This window comes from Solea solea, chromosome 6 (assembly GCF_958295425.1).
Source record: "Solea solea chromosome 6, fSolSol10.1, whole genome shotgun sequence".
Lineage (NCBI taxonomy): Eukaryota > Metazoa > Chordata > Actinopteri > Pleuronectiformes > Soleidae > Solea > Solea solea.
The window spans coordinates 6,265,691-6,283,921 of record NC_081139.1 but is presented as its reverse complement, the minus strand read 5'-3'; the positions used below and the strand labels follow the sequence as shown (position 1 = coordinate 6,283,921).

Genomic DNA, 18,231 nt, shown 5'->3' with positions numbered 1-18,231 from the left:
TATATATATATATATATATATATATACATACATACATATACATATATTAGTACATGTATATATATAATTTTATTTTTTTCCACCGAAATAAAATGAACTCCAGACTCGAATATTAATCATGATTAATCAAGATCAGGATTTTTGAAATCCACGTGCAACTCTCTGGTAGGACTTTGTATAGTCTTTGCAATGTGTCAAACTGTCTGTTTTTGATTCAGTTCATTTCTTCCTCTCTTTTTTTAAATTTTATTTCACCCTTTCTTTCTTTCAGGAAACAAGTCTCTCTTTTTTCCCTCTCTCATCATTTCGCCGTATGAACTCATTTTATTTGACGCGATAATCTCTTCTTTATTTTATGTGATGACTGGATCCTTCCCTTCTTCGCTGCTGAGACTCTTTAACCATCACAATTAATGTCGAGAGAGGCAGTTAACTGCGTTCAAGAGTATTGGAAACAGAGCGAGGGTTGAAACCAGAATAATAAAATCTCGGATGGAAACCACAGACTCGGTCAGCTGATTTTTTTTATTTATTTTATTTATTTATTTATGTGGCAGGCTACTATAGGCCCAGGCGTAGTAGTACTATTATTATTATGTTGCTATAATATATCTTTCGGGTGAGACATTTCGTATTTGCATTACTATGTGAATACAAATGTACAGTTTCTGTGATGGAATTCGGCTGTTAAATATCTTGCCTCAGACTCACTGGACTAATCCCGGTGGAAAAAAAAAATGAAATTGAAATAATGTCCACACATGGTGATTGATGAGTAACCCACTAGGGAGGTGGGATGTCCCCTCTTCATCCACCAATCTCCGTCCATTTTCCCCCATCTCTGGGTTTTTATTGCTTCTTAGCGAGCCTTCAAAGAGCCCGGAGCCTGTAATTAGGGGGCGGGTTCCCTGTGCCTCAAAACACTTCCCCGCTGCAGAGCTCAACTTCTTCCAAACTGTCCCGGGACTCAGAGCTGCGCTTCTCCCGCACCCCTCAGCTTCCTTAGGATTTTGTTTCTCAGGGATGGCCGCATCTATTCTGGAGGTAGGGAATGTATTTGTAAGTAGATTTGTTTTTTTCTTCTCCTTCTTCTTCTTCTTCGTTATTATTATTATTATAATAGAAAAACGTTTATGATGCGAATGTTGCTGAAATTCCAATTAAAAAAAACTTATTATAAAAAGTAAGTTGTGAGGAAACCTAACACTGGAGTTTTACTATATATTACATGTTTATAAACATGCACTTTTACTGTTTGTGAAGAGTGTGGTTCTCCACGTAAGTGACAAAGTAAAGCTGCACAGAGATGTTCAGAACCACAACAGGTTTACCTTCTGCTCATCGTTGCTTATAGTTTTTACATTACCACTATAGGGCTTGTGCATTCATTTCTAAATTGGAATGGAAGTCAAGGCCAACACAGGGACCATAAACATAATTCTTTGATAAAAACATTGTGTATGAGGATGCAAAAGGTTCACTCTAAGGTCTTAGAGGGAGTTGACCTCTAAACGCCCGTGTCTGCATGGAGAACAAAAAAAGTATGATAGAGATATTCAAGAACATTTACAGGCACACTTACTTTAAATTAACTTTATTCAGCATAAAGCAGATACGTTTGAAAGTTCAACATGATTCATTTGCTCCTGAATTTTGCAGCAGTGGACGGATGTTCAACAGACACAGAATCAAACCTGAAATAAAGTCGAGTTGATATTATTTTAGTAATATACAACATATACAACAGCAGTAACTGGCTAATGCCTCTTAAATGCTGACGTGCTGCTATGTGAAGAGGGGCAATATCTAGGAGGGAATTATACACGTAAAATAAAATAATTTAAAAGAAATCAAGCACTTTGTTTCATACACATCCACTGAGGAGCTTTGTTTTCTAAAAGGTCTAAAATGTTACTGGAAATACGTCAGCTTAAATTGACAATCAACAGGATCATAACCATGGATGATGGTCACATCTAAATGTGTAAGAATATAAACAGGACAACGATAAGGCCGACGGACCACGAGCTTCCACTTCGTGATGACAAAAAGCAGTTGTTTGCATCTTCTATGCGTGCACACGCAGTTTTATAAAACTTTAAAACAAACATGAATGCACCATTAAGAATAACTCGAAGACGGCGGTTTAAGTGAAACAAAAGATCGAGGGAATGCCGTCTTTGCTGAGCAGAGCAGAACCTTCACAAGCATAAACATTCAATGCCTTAAATTGCTCTGACCACTTTGAATACAGAGAGAGCAGAAAAAAGCCAGCGGTGGCAGTCAGACATAAGTTTTTTATTAGAGTTGACACTGACAGAAGCAGCAGCAGCAGCAAGCAGCCATTTCCTGCAGACAGACAGTCTCATTTTCGCTCTTGTCTCCTCCTCCACAGGAAGACGCACGTTATGGCTCCAGTCCTCTGGCTATGTTAACTGCTACCTGTAACAAATTTGGCAGCACCAGCCCCGTCAGGGATTCGGCTACACCCGGTAAGACCGGCAACACCGCTCCAATCAAGAAGACCTACACAATGACCTCCGACCTTCACGCAGCTAAGAATGGACGGACCGCAGACGGCAGTGGCCTGGCGGACTCCTACACTGGCTCCTTCACCACAGCTGGAGGAGGGGGAGGAGGTGGTGGGCTCCTCACACCCACTGGAAGCCCCCCTCCTTCAGCTGGAGGCTACTCTACAGAGTATAACCCTTTCTCCCACTCTTTCCAGACCTCTGTCTCACAGGACCCGTCTCTTTTAGTGTCCAAGACCCACGCTACGGCTGATTGCCTCACTAGTGTCTATACCTCACTGGATATGACACATCCATATGGCTCCTGGTATAAAGCCGGTATCCACCCTGGCATTACCGCTGCCCCAGCTAATGCCACATCCTCCTGGTGGGATGTCCATCCCAACTCCAACTGGCTGTCAGCGACACAGCCCCAGTCGGACGGAGGTCTCCAGGCCTCCCTGCAGCCTGTAGCACCACAGGCTTCCCTGAGTCCCCAGATATCCAGTTACAGCACCGACTTTACACCCCTCAACCCAGCACCTTACCCTTCTGTGGGACTGGGTTCCTCCTCACACCTCCTTCAGCCTTCCCAGCACATGTTGCCCCAGGACATGTACAAACCCAAGCCTGTGCCAAGTGCAGGTTTGATTGAGAGTCAAATGGGCCTAAAACCCGCTCGTGGATCAGGGGGCTACAACGGAGGGGGTACACCCACCAGGTCCTCATGTGACTGCCCTAACTGCCAGGAGCTGGAGAGGCTGGGAGCCTCTGCCGCATCTCTGAGGAAGAAGCCGGTCCACAGCTGCCACATCCCAGGCTGTGGGAAGGTCTACGGCAAGGCCTCCCACCTCAAAGCCCACCTGCGCTGGCACACCGGCGAGCGGCCCTTTGTTTGCAACTGGCTCTTCTGTGGAAAGCGCTTCACCCGCTCGGATGAACTGGAGAGGCACGTGCGCACCCACACGAGGGAGAAGAAGTTCACCTGTTTACTGTGCAACAAGCGTTTCACACGTAGCGACCACCTTTCAAAGCACCAGAAGACCCATGCAGATTCTGCAATGCAGGGGAAAGCTGTAGCTGTGGAGGGAGACACGGATCCTCGGAGTGAAGAGACCACAGAGCTCAACACAAGCGTCGTACCAACCAACCCTGACCAAATCAGCAACGGAGAGGAGAAGACTGGCACACCAAACGGAGTGGAGAACAGCAGTGGACTGTTGGAGATCTGACTTAATCAGTTGTCACATCTTGTATTCACTTCTGAATTCTGACATGGTGGGTTTGTTTTTATGGCGAAATAAGTCCACCTTTTAAATAAAAAAAGTGTTTTGTTTCATGACAAATGAAGGACACCGGACCAAGTTAACAAAGACTTAATAGTATGATAACAGACTGAGTATGTTGCAGGTAGCAATCGCTTCATTTTCTCTGGACCACACACACACATATGCAAATACTGTACACACAAACACACACACACACACACACACACACACACACACACGCTTTGACAATCAGAAAACATGACCAATCCTGCAAACATATACCAATGCACACCAATATATGCAGGCACACACAAAAATGACCAACTAAGCCGGGGCGTACGTGGACGCAAATATATCATGCATGTTGCATGAGCACATGCACATGCACAGAGATAACCATGAACAAATGTGCAAGCATATGTAATGCACGCATGCATACATACATGCGCACACAGGACTGTGTCTATGCACACACACGTTCATAAACACGTAATAGTAAACATGTCCATGCACACATTTCGTATCCTACACGTATTTTCTGCCTTTCAAATGAGACAAACCACTGGGGAAATTTAATCTGCAAAAGCAGAAGGAAAAGAGCTCTCAAGCCACAAAAGGAAAGTAGTTTTACAACAAGACTTATGGTCAGGATGATGGAGTTGATGGAGCATTGCATGCCTTGAGAAAAATCAGATTTACAGCTGTACTTTGATACTTATTCATTATTCTTGAAACAATCAACGGACAGTCTTACTTACTGCTTCTTGTTGCCAGAGACATTTGGTTTTGCATTTCACTTTTGTTTGCTGTTTGCTTCTTGCTATGTCTAATTTAATTTCATATTTACATGAATAATCTAATTTATGTCTTAAATTATACACTAGGAAGATCATCTTGCACCCTGTAAGACATATTCTGCCTGAAAAAAAATGCAAGATGGTTTAAGCTGGCCAAAAAGAAATTAAAATGCATTAAATTAATTTTTTTTCTCTTATTTATTAGTTATTCTGTGGAGTTTTGGGGCTATGTTTTTAAAGATTAATTTATAGATCTTGATGTTAGATGTGCGTGTGTGTAAACTATTTCTATATAATCTTTTAATTGTGAAGTCTTCCACACCTGACAATGTAATGATAATAAGGGCTTCTCCTTGTTTGTACATACTATATATTTACAACAATATATAGATTTTGTTAGGTGTGTTATTTTTCTACTTTGTTATGTATTTTCTACATTTTGTATAACTTTCATGATGAAATGAATGATGTCTTGAGTCGAAAGATACATAAACATAAGAGCTTGACTTGTTGTTCATAATTTCCTGGCGTGGTGTTGAGCCACTCAACATTTGCAGATGTGTTGTGAAAAATGAGTGTATAAGATACTGTAAATAGTGATAAAGCATGAAACCTGGCAAAGGTGTACATGTTGTAAGAGTTATGGTGTGGAATCATGACTATTCTGGTGCTTTTAAAAGTAAAGACATTTCAAAACGTTTCCTTTGCTAGCGTTATTATTATTCATGGACACTGAAATGTGCCATTTTGATGTTAAGGTGCAAAAGAAGTTGTCGTTCCTTGAATTTTTCTACCTCGCCGTTGGCCGACCAAATACTTTATTATCTTTTGCGGCACAAACAAAGCCCTCCACTGAAGTGAAGTCTTAACTCCACACAATGACCCCTTTTCAGAGAGCCACTGTAGTTACACCAAAAGACAATTACTCCACTCTCCTGCTTGAGAGGGGTAATTACTCAGAGCGATGCGATGATCCGGCAGAGGCCAAAGGGGATTAGGACAAGGGTGCTGAGATTGTATTGTTTATTGAGGGAGGCGGTCAAACAAAGGACCCCAATTAAGTCAGGATGCTGGACGAAAGACACGATGTGGAGATACAGATTCAGAGAAGAAGCTGGACTGAGCGTTATTTCCATTTTACAGTCAGCCAAAAGCCTCGAATGTGAGCTCATGCCTGCCACAGTGAGTGGCAACAGGTTAAGCCACAATGTGTCGACTTTTCTGCCAGGTCATGGAGGCTACTTTGCAGACTAATAAAAATAGTTGAGGTGGGTGGACTCCCAGTTCAGCATTAGAGGTGAGATAACCTCAGGATATACCAAATAAAGTCTGAAACGGACGTGTTCTGCTTTGTAGTATTGGCAGGCAAAGATTTAAAATCCTTTATGACATACTAATGGTAGCAGGTGATGTTTTAAAACAATGACAAGCATACAAGACCTCACACATCTGTCCACTCTGGTGAACAACTGATTTATGTAGCCAGTCATAATTTGAACGCTAATGAAAATACAAGAAAAATACAAATGGGACATGCAATATGAAGTAACTGCTACATAAAACTCATCACAGAAGTGAAGACCTGTGCAGACAGAACCCCCATGAAGCTGTACCGACTCTCCTGATGTAACATTTACACTTCCCTGTCTGCATGGTTCCAATTTAGGGCCTCTAATGAGCTGTAGTTGAGGTCACTTTATATAAAACGTCCCGGGGCCGACTCTGTCATCAGGGACCGACATGTTTATGGTGGTCTGAAGTGGGCGCACTGTCGATTCCACAGCATAAAAGGCAAACAGGGAGAATGGGGTTTTGGTAGGGTGTGTCTGACCAGTAAGTAAGGGTGGGGGGGTGGGGGGTTGAGAAGACGGTCAGTGGCTTTTAAAACCTTTGCTGCTACTGGTGTTTTCTGCCTTTTTTAAACACACTCCCTCGGCAGTGGCGGTGGCATATTGTAGCCTTAACTTTATTTTTACTTCTTTTATTTAGGAAGCCAGGAAACATTAAGCGTCGCTTCAAAAAAAAGGTCATTAAAAGAAAATATACATGCAATGACACATGAAGGACAATCTGTTCCATATGGCTTGCCCACTGGTGCCCCTGCACTCCATTTACAAAATCAAATCACTGCAGGCTTTAACAGGACTAGAAAGGGTTATTCCAGACACACCTGTTTTAGCAATCACACAGCCCATTTCCGCAACCTAACACAAAGTAAGTTATTTTTAATCATTCACTCAAGCAGTGTTTAGTTAAGTCTTGATGAGTTAGATGAAATTACACATACATTCATTTCTCCAGTGAGTTTCAACTTTCTGAGACACAAGTTTCAACTCTTTAAAATGAGAGAACAACTTATCATGATGTGTTGGAGCAAATGCTAATGAGCCCCCTTTTTTTCTTGTGATTATCTGGTCCTAACTGAGTGGTCAAGGAAAACAATCAACTGTGCTCCCACATAGCCACAGGCACCAGTACCTAGACCACATACCCGTGTATGCAGGGCAGGCAGGAGGGGGGTTGTGGGAGGCATGAGGCAGGACAAAAGCACAGGTGTCTGCAGGTGTGGCTGGGTCTCTTTGACAGAGCGGGGGAAGAAAGGGAAAAGAATGTCAGCACGCCCAGAGGCTCAGCAGTCAGGTCATAAGAAAAAAAACAAGATAAGGTTTTCCTCGCAAAGGGAAAAGGCAAACTGACCTGGCTGAACCATAACATGACCCGGAGAGCAGGAGAGGTCAGCCTGAATGAAAGAGTGGCTGAAGAGGAAAGAGGTAAAAAGGTCAAGCTATCTTGACTTTTGGTCAATTGTCCTTATCATTCAAGCCATCATTTACATGTCAGAGGCGGAAGTGGCTCCACGTTGCCAAAGAAAAGTACAGAAATTGAGCCTCAGTCTTGGAGTATCCTCATCGTGTGCATGTCTTCGTTCATGGAGTCGTTTCAGTTCTCACTGTGGCAGCATGCCTTTGAGTCCAGCTGATGCAACAATGCTGTATCTTGCCACACTGTGCCCTATCGCTCCTCGTTGCACCGTATGAATCATTATTACATTAGCGATGGAGGCGAGACCCCTCTCACACTTAGCAAAACAAACAGCCGCCTGTGTGCCTTGCATCATCAAACCTGGAGTGTCTCTCATATTTCCAACTCCAGTCGTGCAATGTCACAGCCTGTCCGAGCCCAAACCGCCTTAAAGGTTTAAAGGGAGTGCTCCCTTGCTGCCCAATGCACCAAATGTACCACTAAATGAGGCCATTTTGTTTATAGGAACTGTGGGAGAGTTGTGGGTGACTCTGTGCCCCTTTAAAAAGATAATATCCTCTCCTTTAATGGCCTCCGGATGACAAATTGCTTCCAGGGGAAAATTAAGTGAGCAAAATTGCACGTGTGACACTTAAAGACATATCCACTCTACTTAAGATGCTTGACGTCCATAATTCAGTTGCGCTCAGCACTAGGTACAGTAAGGATTTGTGAAAAAAGTCAAACAGGCTTGAATGAAGTGGCTGAGCACTATCAGTAATCTAAAAAGTATTTCTCGTCATCAATTTAGGAGCGTTATTGTTAAAGCGCATAGTCACAGTGGAACACTTTACTCAATTTTGACCTCAATGGAAATTTCTTTACCCTGACAAGATGAACAGCCCTATATCTCTTGGAGATGGTTGGAAAAACACTTAGAAAATTGATGCCCCATTATAACCTAATACTCTTATAAATTTCTAGAACACCCATAAACTGTTCTTTCCTCTTCAAAATGCTTACTATCTTGACGGTATTCTCGATGACTGACATACAGCCCAAACCATTCATGTTTGCTTTTTTTTAGTTCAAGCCACTAAATACTTCCTTGGAACATTTAGAATGTAGGGATTTGAGCGGAGACCATGCACAGAATGGCGGGTGGATATGTAAAAACACAAAACCCTCAGGAGAAAAGGTAGAGAAAACACAATCAGAGAGACCTGCCATCAAAAGTACAGCGGTAAGTGAGAAAGGAGAAAAGCAGCCAAATAGCAAATTAAAAACTGTGTGAGGACAGAGGGAAGAGGGAGGGAAGAAGGGGGAAGAGAGAGAGAGACAGTGGTATAGACTGAGAGAAGGAGGGAGAGAGAGAGAGAGTCAAAATGCAGAAAGAGAACTGAGTGATTTGGGTTGGAAGTGGGAGCACGGAGCCAGGGTTGGCAGGGTTTTGGTGGAGGAGTGTGGTGGTTCAGAAGTCCTCCAGCGCGAGGCGCCAGTGTGTCCGGCGGGGGCCCTGACCATGAGCTGCCTCACCCCCCCAGAGCCACGGCCACAAACCCCCTCTCCCCCTTCACCACCAGCACCGCCACCCATCCAACCCAAAACCCACTGGCAAGCAGCGCTTCACTGAAGCTGCTGCTGCTGCTGCTGCTGCATGTTTATTTAATATTCTGAAGAAATTGAAATATCTCTGTGGCTTAACTCGCATACATACACAATTACACATCACTCACTCACACACACACTCACGCACACGCACATATAGTGCATACATGCACACATACATTCACACACATTGCCACCACACTATATAAATAAATAAAGTAGAGTAATAACACTCTCTTGATCTGTGGCCAAGAATAGAGTTGGAGGAAATCTTTTTCAAATGGTGCTTTCAGACGTGTAGAGGGAGGAGCGTGAATGTCTGACACTGCATGTTGCCTGAGCACGTCTCACAGTGACTCCCACAGTGGGAAAAGAGAGCATAAACAAAGTGGATGACAAACAAGAATCCTATAGTTCCTAATGTCGCAGGAACAGACAAAGTGTGGAGAATAAAAGAAGAAATTAAATTCCGCCTTCTTTGTGTATCGATGGCACTGATTCTCCGAAAACCTTCACATTTTACATGATAAAGTGATCGTGTGGTCTGTAAATAAGGACATATATGAGGTGTTAAATGTAGGAATACACATGCCAGCCTTTTTTCTGTGTGTGAGTGTGTGTGCATTCATGCTTGAGAGCTCACACGCACACATCCATAATAGGTCTGATCATTACAAAGCAATTCCTTCAGACAGAAATCCCTTAAACAGCCTCGGTTTTGGGCTTCACGCTATCCCCCTTCTGTCTCCTCTCTCCTCAACAGCCACCAACCACTGCTGCTGCCAAAAATAACACAGGAGCGCCACTCGAACCCGCGCCTCACCACAGCACAGCTTGGCCGCAAGAGAGGGATCAAAACACACACAAAAAAGGAAACACATCATATTGTGGAAGGAGGGAAAAAGAGCATTCATACAGCCCAATGCTTGAAGATATCTACTGATGATTTTGGCAACCGAGGAACCACACATATGAACGTACCAGGCCAAAACGGGGAAAAAGAAAGTGTGTTTGTGGATGTGTGAATACAGTTTGGGCGAAGTATATTGTCACAGTTAAAGCGGTATTAACGTACACTCTCATTAACCACTAGCTCAGTAAAAACACTTAGACTATCATGTTGTAGGTCAATAAATTAGGACCTCTGACCAACAAAGGAAGGCCTGGTGAACAAGGCAAATTAACGCTCACAGTAAGAATAATGAGTAGGCATGGCTTACTCTCATGTCAGATAAATCACCATGCTTTGATTGTAGGTTTGGGAGTTCAAATGGGAGACAACTTTACTCATTGTCATGGCCAGTTCGCTTTGTGTTGCATTTGGCAAACTGTGCATTTCCACATCGACACACTGATGCCAGTGAATGAGGCCATCAGAATCCAAGTTCTGATTCAGCAGTGGCCAGAGGGGATTTCATGAGCAAACCATCATCGATTAATTGTCCAGCCGCAGAAATAAAAGAAATAAATGTAGTGAAATGTTGTATAGCGGTGCTGCTTGATTAGTTGGGCAGAAGGGTTGTGACATTGTGGGTCAAAATGAGTTTTAATGGCCTGCTTGGGCAAGGCATTCGAACAAATAGTGAAACTGGATCATAATTAGTTAGTGTCAGCCTGTAATGTTGTACTATACTATAACAATCAACTCTTGTTTGCCTGAATTACAAATAAATGCAACCTCCCCACCTCTCTAACAACAAAAACACAAATTTAAGATTAAAGACATGGTCAAGCCTTGTGGATTAGATAAAACTCTTGTCTTTTCATGTTTCCTTCTCGGAAATGCTCTTACCTTTGTGCACTCTATTTTATTTTTATGCTGTTCTGCTCCCCTTGTTTTTTCAATGTAAATATTGAAAAAGTCTGTTTTTATTTATATTGTCATGTTGTTAGTACTGTTCTTGAAAGGGTATTTGAGTTGACATCCTACCTTATGGCTGGGTCCAACTCCAAACCTTCACTTTTTTAATTCTTAAGAATGTTCAGTCTACTAAACTAACAAATTAATAATTGTGTATTGTAAAGATAACAGGTGCCAGGAAACACTAAAGTCTCGATAATTACCAACAAAGCATCTCGAACACGGCCTCAACACAGACGCTTAAAAGTCAGACAGATCTGTGTATGACTGTCGCCCTCTTCTGGCCAATGTTATTCATGACAGTTAAATTGTGATGCATTTACAGCAAATATTGAATTGAGTCCAAAGTTAACAAAATCAAAGTTGAATTTACATTTAAGAATTAAAAAAAAACAACACCACTATACCTGATGTAAGACAGCCGATGCTGTAATACAATATCTGATGATTAAATGAAGAACTAAGCAATGAAACTATAGGTGTATTGATGCTTTAAGTGAAAAGTTTCTTTTAAAACATTCATACAAAATACTTTCCGAACGTTCAACGGTGTTAATTACAAGGCGTTTTGTGTGTTCGTTAGCGTTTTATTTTGAAAACCGGATGTTAACACCGTGCGTCATCTCGCTTTGTTTCAGTGTACCTGTTAGTTAACGTTTTATTTCGAAAACCGGATGCTGACGGCGTACATCAACTAGCTCTGTTTCAGTTAACCTAGTCGTAGTAACGCCTGACGACTGTGGCACCGAGTCGGGTACTTTAATTTTGACAACGGGGAAAGAGTATAACTTTAATTGTGACATGTCTCACACTCTCTAACTGTCATTTAGACCAGTTGAATGTAATGACGAGTAAGTCAAAACGGTACTGTAGCGTTTATGCTACAGTGCACCGTGCGGCGGTGCCTCCCGGTCTGTAAAACGAGTTAACCCAGAGCTTCCTCGGACCAATGGGAGCTGCAGTTTCGCCGGGACGTTTCATACGTCACATGTCGTATGCTTTTCATATGTCCCTACCTCACTTACGTTCTGCCGGGAAAACACCGTCTAATGAACAGCAAAGTGTCCGTCTTGGTGGGGGCTTCGCCATCCGAAACCGACCGGCACTGTCTGCGTGAAATAGGGAATGAGCGACGAGACAGCATCGGACGGCTGGAAGAAGAACTCCGGGTGCTCCAGGTGATGTTGCACAGATGCTAAGCTAACATAGCACGTACCCTTACGTGCTTTTAACAGTAATTAATTTTTTACGTCTAAATCTAATTACATCTGATAATTAAGTGCACACGTTTCTTAGCTAGCTTCTAAATAAGGTGTCAAATATACGTGTGACTGACTGGGTTCTGCTTTCGTCGTGTTCACGAATATTTTTGAAATCTATGTAAAGTGAACTGCTCTGATAATTGATTATTGTCTGTTTTCACTGTTGCATCCCAACAAACCTCTGACAGTAGAGGATGCAAGAAATACGTTAGATTGTCTATTTGTATTTATTTGTTTTTGTCGTTTTGTTTGGCATTACACTTTAGTAAGTCATTGCAAACCAAGATTATCACATTCTCCTGTTTCTCCCGAATTGAAAGACTATATTACAGTTGTATGTGGAAAGGTTAATCTTCACAGTGAGGTATGTTAGTGAAGCATGATATTGCAAAATATTACTCTATTGTTATATTGAGAACTATTTCATAAATCTGAGGCAAAATGTTCACATCGATATTGAAACATTTGTATACTTCTCTATGCTTGACAGTTGGCAAGAATCCTGTAATATGATACATACCTCAATACTAGAGTGACAATTTGGTATGTTTTGATATAATTGCATTGATACTAAAAGCAAGACAAGGCCGCAAATTACTGTTTGCCCCCAAAATAGCTTTTTTAAGAAAAACTGCCATAGTAAAAATAACAACATTATGTTCAACAATAATTTAGTTATTGTGCATTGAGAGGAGTGGAAAGAGAGGGGAAAGTCTAATGGTGAAAAGCCTGCTGCTAACTAGTGGTGGGAGGCTTAAATTTAATACAAAACCACTGTCAGTTATTGATATTTTAGTGTTTCACTACTTTCTTATACTTATACGTCTCTGACATGCCATACTCTGCTCTTTGTTCTTTTGTTTAGTATTGAGCAAATGCTGGCTGTGAATCCTGGAAAGACGCCCATCAGTCTGCTGCAGGAGTATGGAACGCGGATAGGCAAGACCCCAGTGTATGACCTGCTGAAGGCCGAGGGACAGGCCCACCAGCCCAACTTCACTTTCCGCGTCTCTGTTGGAGAGATCAGCTGCACCGGCCAAGGGCCCAGCAAGAAGGCGGCCAAGCACAAAGCAGCCGAGGCTGCTCTGAAAATGCTCAAAGGAGGTCTTGGAGGTCCCGCCGGAGTTGGTATTGGAGTAGACGGGTTTATTGCGGTTGAAGTTTCCACTGATGTAGACAGGTCAGTTTCTTGTTTCTAGTTTCAGTCATAAATATACATCATTATTTTGTTTTCTAAGGTATTTTTCCCCATCTTCTGTGCAGCTCCCAGTCAGAGATGAAGACCTCAGGCAGCTCTCAACAGTCTGAATGCAATCCTGTAGGGGCTTTACAGGTGATTAAAAATATTAATTTTGTCATTTGACTTTCCACAGGCTGTTAGGCCTGATTCACACTGCATATGTCGTGGCTGTGTTGTCATTTCGGCACCCACGTTAACAAATGAGTGTTCCCACTGCATGTGTGAAACGCATGTCTATGTTTGAGCTAAGAAGTCTCACCCGTTTTTCACACATGATACGCGGTTCCCGACCGAAGTGGTCAGAGAATGTCAGTGATATTGACACTGTAGCAGCACTATTGCATAAAACCTTCCCTTTTACAGTAATTTGAGTGTCTAGGCTAAATTTAAAAGAACTGAAGGCTACTACAGAAAACTATATTAACCCGCTTATGACCATTATGATATTCAGGCCGCCTGGATTTATTTTGATTTTATGGCTGTAGAATTGACAAAAAAATGTTTAGTGTGTGAGTGCTTCTGCCCCTTTTTTCAAGGTAACTTTCACTCTCGATATCTGGAAGTTATTCAACCTTTTAGGAGTAGTTTTTAAGTTAATGTCTATCTGGGCTTTTCTCTGTCAGGAACTGGTGGTGCAGAAAGGATGGCGTTTGCCAGAATACACTGTCACTCAGGAGTCTGGTCCAGCACATCGCAAAGAGTTCACCATGACCTGTAGAGTCGAGAGATTTGTGGAAATCGGTAAAATGTACAATATTTTATTCTGTGTGTGTGTGTGATCATAAATTCTTGTTCAGCATGACTCACAATTTCAAGTTTAATCTCCAGGAAGTGGAACGTCCAAGAAGCTAGCCAAGAGAAACGCAGCAGCTAAGATGTTATCGCGCATACATGACGTCCCGGTAGACCTTAGGACCAGCAACGATGCTGACTTGGAGGAGGACACATTCACCATGGTGAGAAAGAAATCCAGACATACCTCCTCCATGCACCAGTTCACCAGTTTACAAAAGCTTATGGAAGTCTTGTAGGGTAAATTATTCTGAAAACTCAACTTTACTCAACTCAACTTTATTTATAAAGCGCTTTAAGCAGCCGTAGCTGAGACAAAGTGCTGTACATGAAAATAAATAAAACAAAAAGTAAAACAATAAAAATACTAAAATAATAAAAACAATAAAGATATTAAGAGAATAAAAACAATAAGACACTAAAAACAAGAGCAGAGTCTCATGCGGAGTTGAAAGCCAAGGAATAAAAATGGAGAGTGAGGGGGCTTGTCTGCATGAAAAGGCATGTATGCAAAATATGTGACTATGAAACCCAGATATGAGATCTATGGCTGTGTTTGTTGTCTAATTATAAAAGTGAAGCCCAGGAAGTGGGGTGGAAGGTGCAGTTAACCACCAGGGGGCTATTCAGCTGGTTGCAAAAATAACTTGCTCTGAATGGAAGTCTGTGGGGAAAATGAGCCTACCTTTCACTTGATTTATATTGTCAGTTAACATTTTGCTGTGGAGGTAATGTCTTAATCATTTGTTTCAGGTCTTGTGTCTAGAGCTGCAGCTAACGATTATTTTCATGATTAATCGTTTGGTCCATAAAATATCAGAAAACCTTAAAAAATGTTGATCGGTGTTTGTGAAACCTGGAAATGATGACAGTTGGCAAATGTCTTGTTTTGTCCACAAACCAAAATGATTGACTTTTAATGATTTCTTTGTTATCCAGAGCAAAGAAATGAAGAAAATATTCATATTTAAGAAGTTTAAACAATTGAAAATCTTGTTTAAATCATGAATAAAGCTTCAAACCGATTAATCGATTATCAAAATAGTTGTCGATTAATTTAGTAATCGATTAATAATCGATTCATTGATTTATCGTTTCAGCTCTACTAATGTCATTGTGTTGCTTTAAATTCTGTTAGTTCCAATCCTTCAAACACACATCTGACATTTTATTACCCCCTTTTTAATGCTGCTAAATCTTGATGGCTAATAAAAAATAGTGTTTATGAAGTACTTTTTTAATTTCATCTCTTACCGACAGCATATGGGAAGCAGAACTGAGTCGGGCAAAAGTAAAAGCTTCAGCTGCACGTGGGACTCTCTGCGTAACTCTGCTGGAGAGAAGATCCTTCAGCTCCGTAGCCACCCCCTGGGCATGCCCTCCGGCTCCAACTTCTGCTCCCTGCTGAGCGACCTCTCTCTCGAGCAGTGCTTTGACATCAGTTACCTTGATCTAGGTGAGTTTGCAAATAACAGGATTTGAGTGAATGTGAATATATTCATGTCTGCTGAGCTCCACGTTCTGACTCCAGGTAAGAGTTTATTGTTATTGGACACAAGCAACTGCATGTCTGTAAATACAATGATGTTCCACCAAAACAAATAGCCTGCCCCCTTGTGGTCACTTTTACTACAGGCTGCAGCTGCCTGTTACCATAGTTTAAGATGAGAAGATGACTATACCTGTTTGTGATAATACTTATTACTCTTAAAGATATACATAAATACATTTCAATTAATACTGTATTACAAGGCTCATATGTCAAATAATTAAAGGTAGGGTTGGAGATCCTGGAAATTTCCGCCAGGTGGCAGTTAGATTGATGCGTCGCAATCCAATGAATTAGTTCGGTCCATTCAATATGATTGGATGGTGTTTTTACAGGCCTGTTCATTCCACAGGTGACTGACATTTTTCATTTGTGTGACAATGCATTCATCAATGAATTAGTTACAATCTGGAAGAGGATTTTAGGCAATACATTTAAAAATGCTCCAGAAATTGATCTCCCACCCTACATTTAAGCATGTATTGTAAACCTTTTGTAATTTGCCACCATTGTGATGTCAGGTGTGCAATACATTGCTAATGTGATGCCATTGAAAACATCTCTTTGTATAGAGATAATGCTGCACTAAAAGCGTTTTTTAAAAACATTTTTTATTCAAATTTGATTTCACTCCTTTTATGTGATTTATCCCCCTAATGACACATTACAGTAATAAATTTCAAAGTTAAAAAAGAATAACTGAAATACACTTGACATTTTTCTGGCCTCATGCTTGTAGAAGCAGTCACTGACATATTTATGGGGATGAAAAATGACAGCATAGCTATCATGTCGCCCTCATCGATGATTGGACTTACCTGGAGGCTGAGACACATCAGCATCTGCCATCTTGTGTAACACTGGTAATATGTCATCCCTTTTTTTCATTGCGGTTGTTGTTTCTTGTTTTAGAGGAGCGCAGTCTGAGCGGCCTGTGTCAGTGTCTAGTGGAGCTGTCCACACAACCAATCACAGTGTGCCATGGCTATGCTCCGAGCATAGATGCAGCTCGAGCCAACGCAGCCCACAATGCACTGCAGTACCTCAAAATCATGGCCGGGGGGAAATGATGTCATTTTCCTCCCCCACAGACTCTAACTAGCTACTTGCGTGACGACACATTGCCAGGATTCCACTTTGGACGGAGAAAACCTTTTGCGATGAGTTCAAATACCATGAATTACCTCAAATTTGGAAATGGACACTTTTTCTGTCCCCAAGTCGACTCCATGGAGCCTCGTTGGTCACTTTGATTTCTGATTGTTGAGAGATGCCCGAAAATGTATATTGATACTAATTTTAAATATTTGTTACAAATTATTTTAAGGTATTCTGTCATCCATACACAGCGCAGCGATGTCTGGAATTTTAAATTGTGCTTTCGCACCGACTTCCCAAGCACCTGTAGATTAATTCTGGCGCAACCAAAAAGAAATAAGACGAATCTCATGTGTGGACATAAAATAAAATAAAACAGCCATGCTGCTGGAAGATGGAGAAGGAGACTAAATACAAGTCAGAAAATAGTTATTTTAGAGACTTCCCTTTTACACACGTGTTTGTGCGTTAGTCTTGAAAATGTTCTTGTATATTAATTTGCGCCAATAAAATTCACATTCTATGTCACTGTGATGTTCTTGCTGTTAAAAATTCTTAGTTCCCCCTCTCACTTTCAGTTTAAACTTCTGTTTTTTGAACCATTTTTATTCATGTCACTCTAAGGCATTTAAAGTGCAAGTGTAAAGAAGGTGATGGAAAGTGATATGAATTACCCCCTTTTTTGCCACTTGTTCAAATTCCTCAAGAGATAAAAATTAACTTCCTATTTCTGTTCATAAATGAACGTATGAACAAAATAACATTTAACGTCTTACCGTCATTTTACTTTGTAAATTACAATTTAAATCAAACGGCAGTGGAACAAAAAACGTACTCTTGATTTTCTGTATTAAATGCCACAAAAATAAAGCAACCACAAATTGTTCTGCGCACAATATTAGCTATAGAATGTTCCATTGTTTATAATTTTAGCCCCTGTAAAAAGAAAAGGGGGAGGGGGTTATCTGTCTGTGTGACTCGTACTACTAGGATTATGTGTAAATGAATGTCTTGTGAAAGTTTCATCATCACATTTATTGTACTGTACTTGCTAATCTGCTGACATTCTGGTTTCCACTCTGCTGAAATAAGTATTGAACAGAGTGAACCGTTTTTGTTCTACTTAAAAGGACATTGTTATTTGCACAATGAAGGCCGACAAAATTAACCTCATTCTCTTTGAAATGGCAGATCTGCGTGTTCCTTTTTTTTCTGATAAATGAAATAAATTGAAGTTCATTTTTAAATTTCAGGTGCTGACACAGTATTAGTGCTGCTGTTGTTTTTTGTCATCGTCAAAGAAATGTTTCCCAGTTTTTAAAGTTTGAGCTCCATGTGAAATTGACTTTGTTTCCAATAAAACATTTGATGTAAATTTACTGCATTCTCTTGTGTGTGATACACTGGACATGATGTAACTCCAGACTCATTACTCTAAAATATGATCTACACAGTTTCATTAAAGCCCTTTTAGCAACTTTATGTTTATTCCTTACAATATTTG

At 41.1% G+C, this 18,231-nt stretch overlaps 2 protein-coding genes across 3 annotated transcripts; both read left to right on the top strand.

Moving 5' to 3' along the window:
- The first annotated feature begins 923 nt into the window (after nucleotides 1-923).
- sp7 (Sp7 transcription factor) lies at nucleotides 924-5,081 on the top strand. Of its 2 annotated transcripts, none has more exons than XM_058630540.1 (2): nucleotides 924-1,044; nucleotides 2,396-5,081. In XM_058630540.1, exons 1-2 carry the CDS (start codon nucleotides 1,024-1,026, stop codon nucleotides 3,740-3,742), a joined length of 1,368 nt encoding a protein of 455 aa, XP_058486523.1. In that variant the 5' UTR covers nucleotides 924-1,023; the 3' UTR covers nucleotides 3,743-5,081. The 2 variants fall into 2 exon arrangements, with proteins under 2 accessions (XP_058486523.1, XP_058486522.1); XM_058630539.1 differs by having other exon boundaries at nucleotides 924-1,059.
- A 6,432-nt stretch (nucleotides 5,082-11,513) lies between these two features.
- On the top strand, nucleotides 11,514-18,106 carry tarbp2 (TAR (HIV) RNA binding protein 2). The gene is made up of 7 exons (XM_058630542.1): nucleotides 11,514-11,964; nucleotides 12,914-13,228; nucleotides 13,312-13,381; nucleotides 13,912-14,029; nucleotides 14,117-14,244; nucleotides 15,341-15,536; nucleotides 16,542-18,106. The coding sequence occupies exons 1-7, from the start codon at nucleotides 11,912-11,914 to the stop codon at nucleotides 16,697-16,699; spliced, it is 1,038 nt and encodes a 345-aa protein (XP_058486525.1). The 5' UTR covers nucleotides 11,514-11,911; the 3' UTR covers nucleotides 16,700-18,106.
- Nucleotides 18,107-18,231: the final 125 nt, after the last annotated feature.

Excerpts from the sequence above, each read along its gene's own strand:
- tarbp2 (XM_058630542.1), top strand. The coding sequence starts at position 11,912 with ATGAGCGACGAGACAGCATCGGACGGCTGGAAGAAGAACTCCGGGTGC. Across the intron at positions 11,965-12,913 it reads AAGAACTCCGGGTGCTCCAG|TATTGAGCAAATGCTGGCTG; the intron begins GTGATGTTGCAC and ends TCTTTTGTTTAG. Across the intron at positions 14,030-14,116 it reads CGAGAGATTTGTGGAAATCG|GAAGTGGAACGTCCAAGAAG; the intron begins GTAAAATGTACA and ends TTTAATCTCCAG.
- sp7 (XM_058630539.1), top strand. The coding sequence starts at position 1,024 with ATGGCCGCATCTATTCTGGAGGTAGGGAATGTATTT. Across the intron at positions 1,060-2,395 it reads TGGAGGTAGGGAATGTATTT|GAAGACGCACGTTATGGCTC; the intron begins GTAAGTAGATTT and ends CCTCCTCCACAG.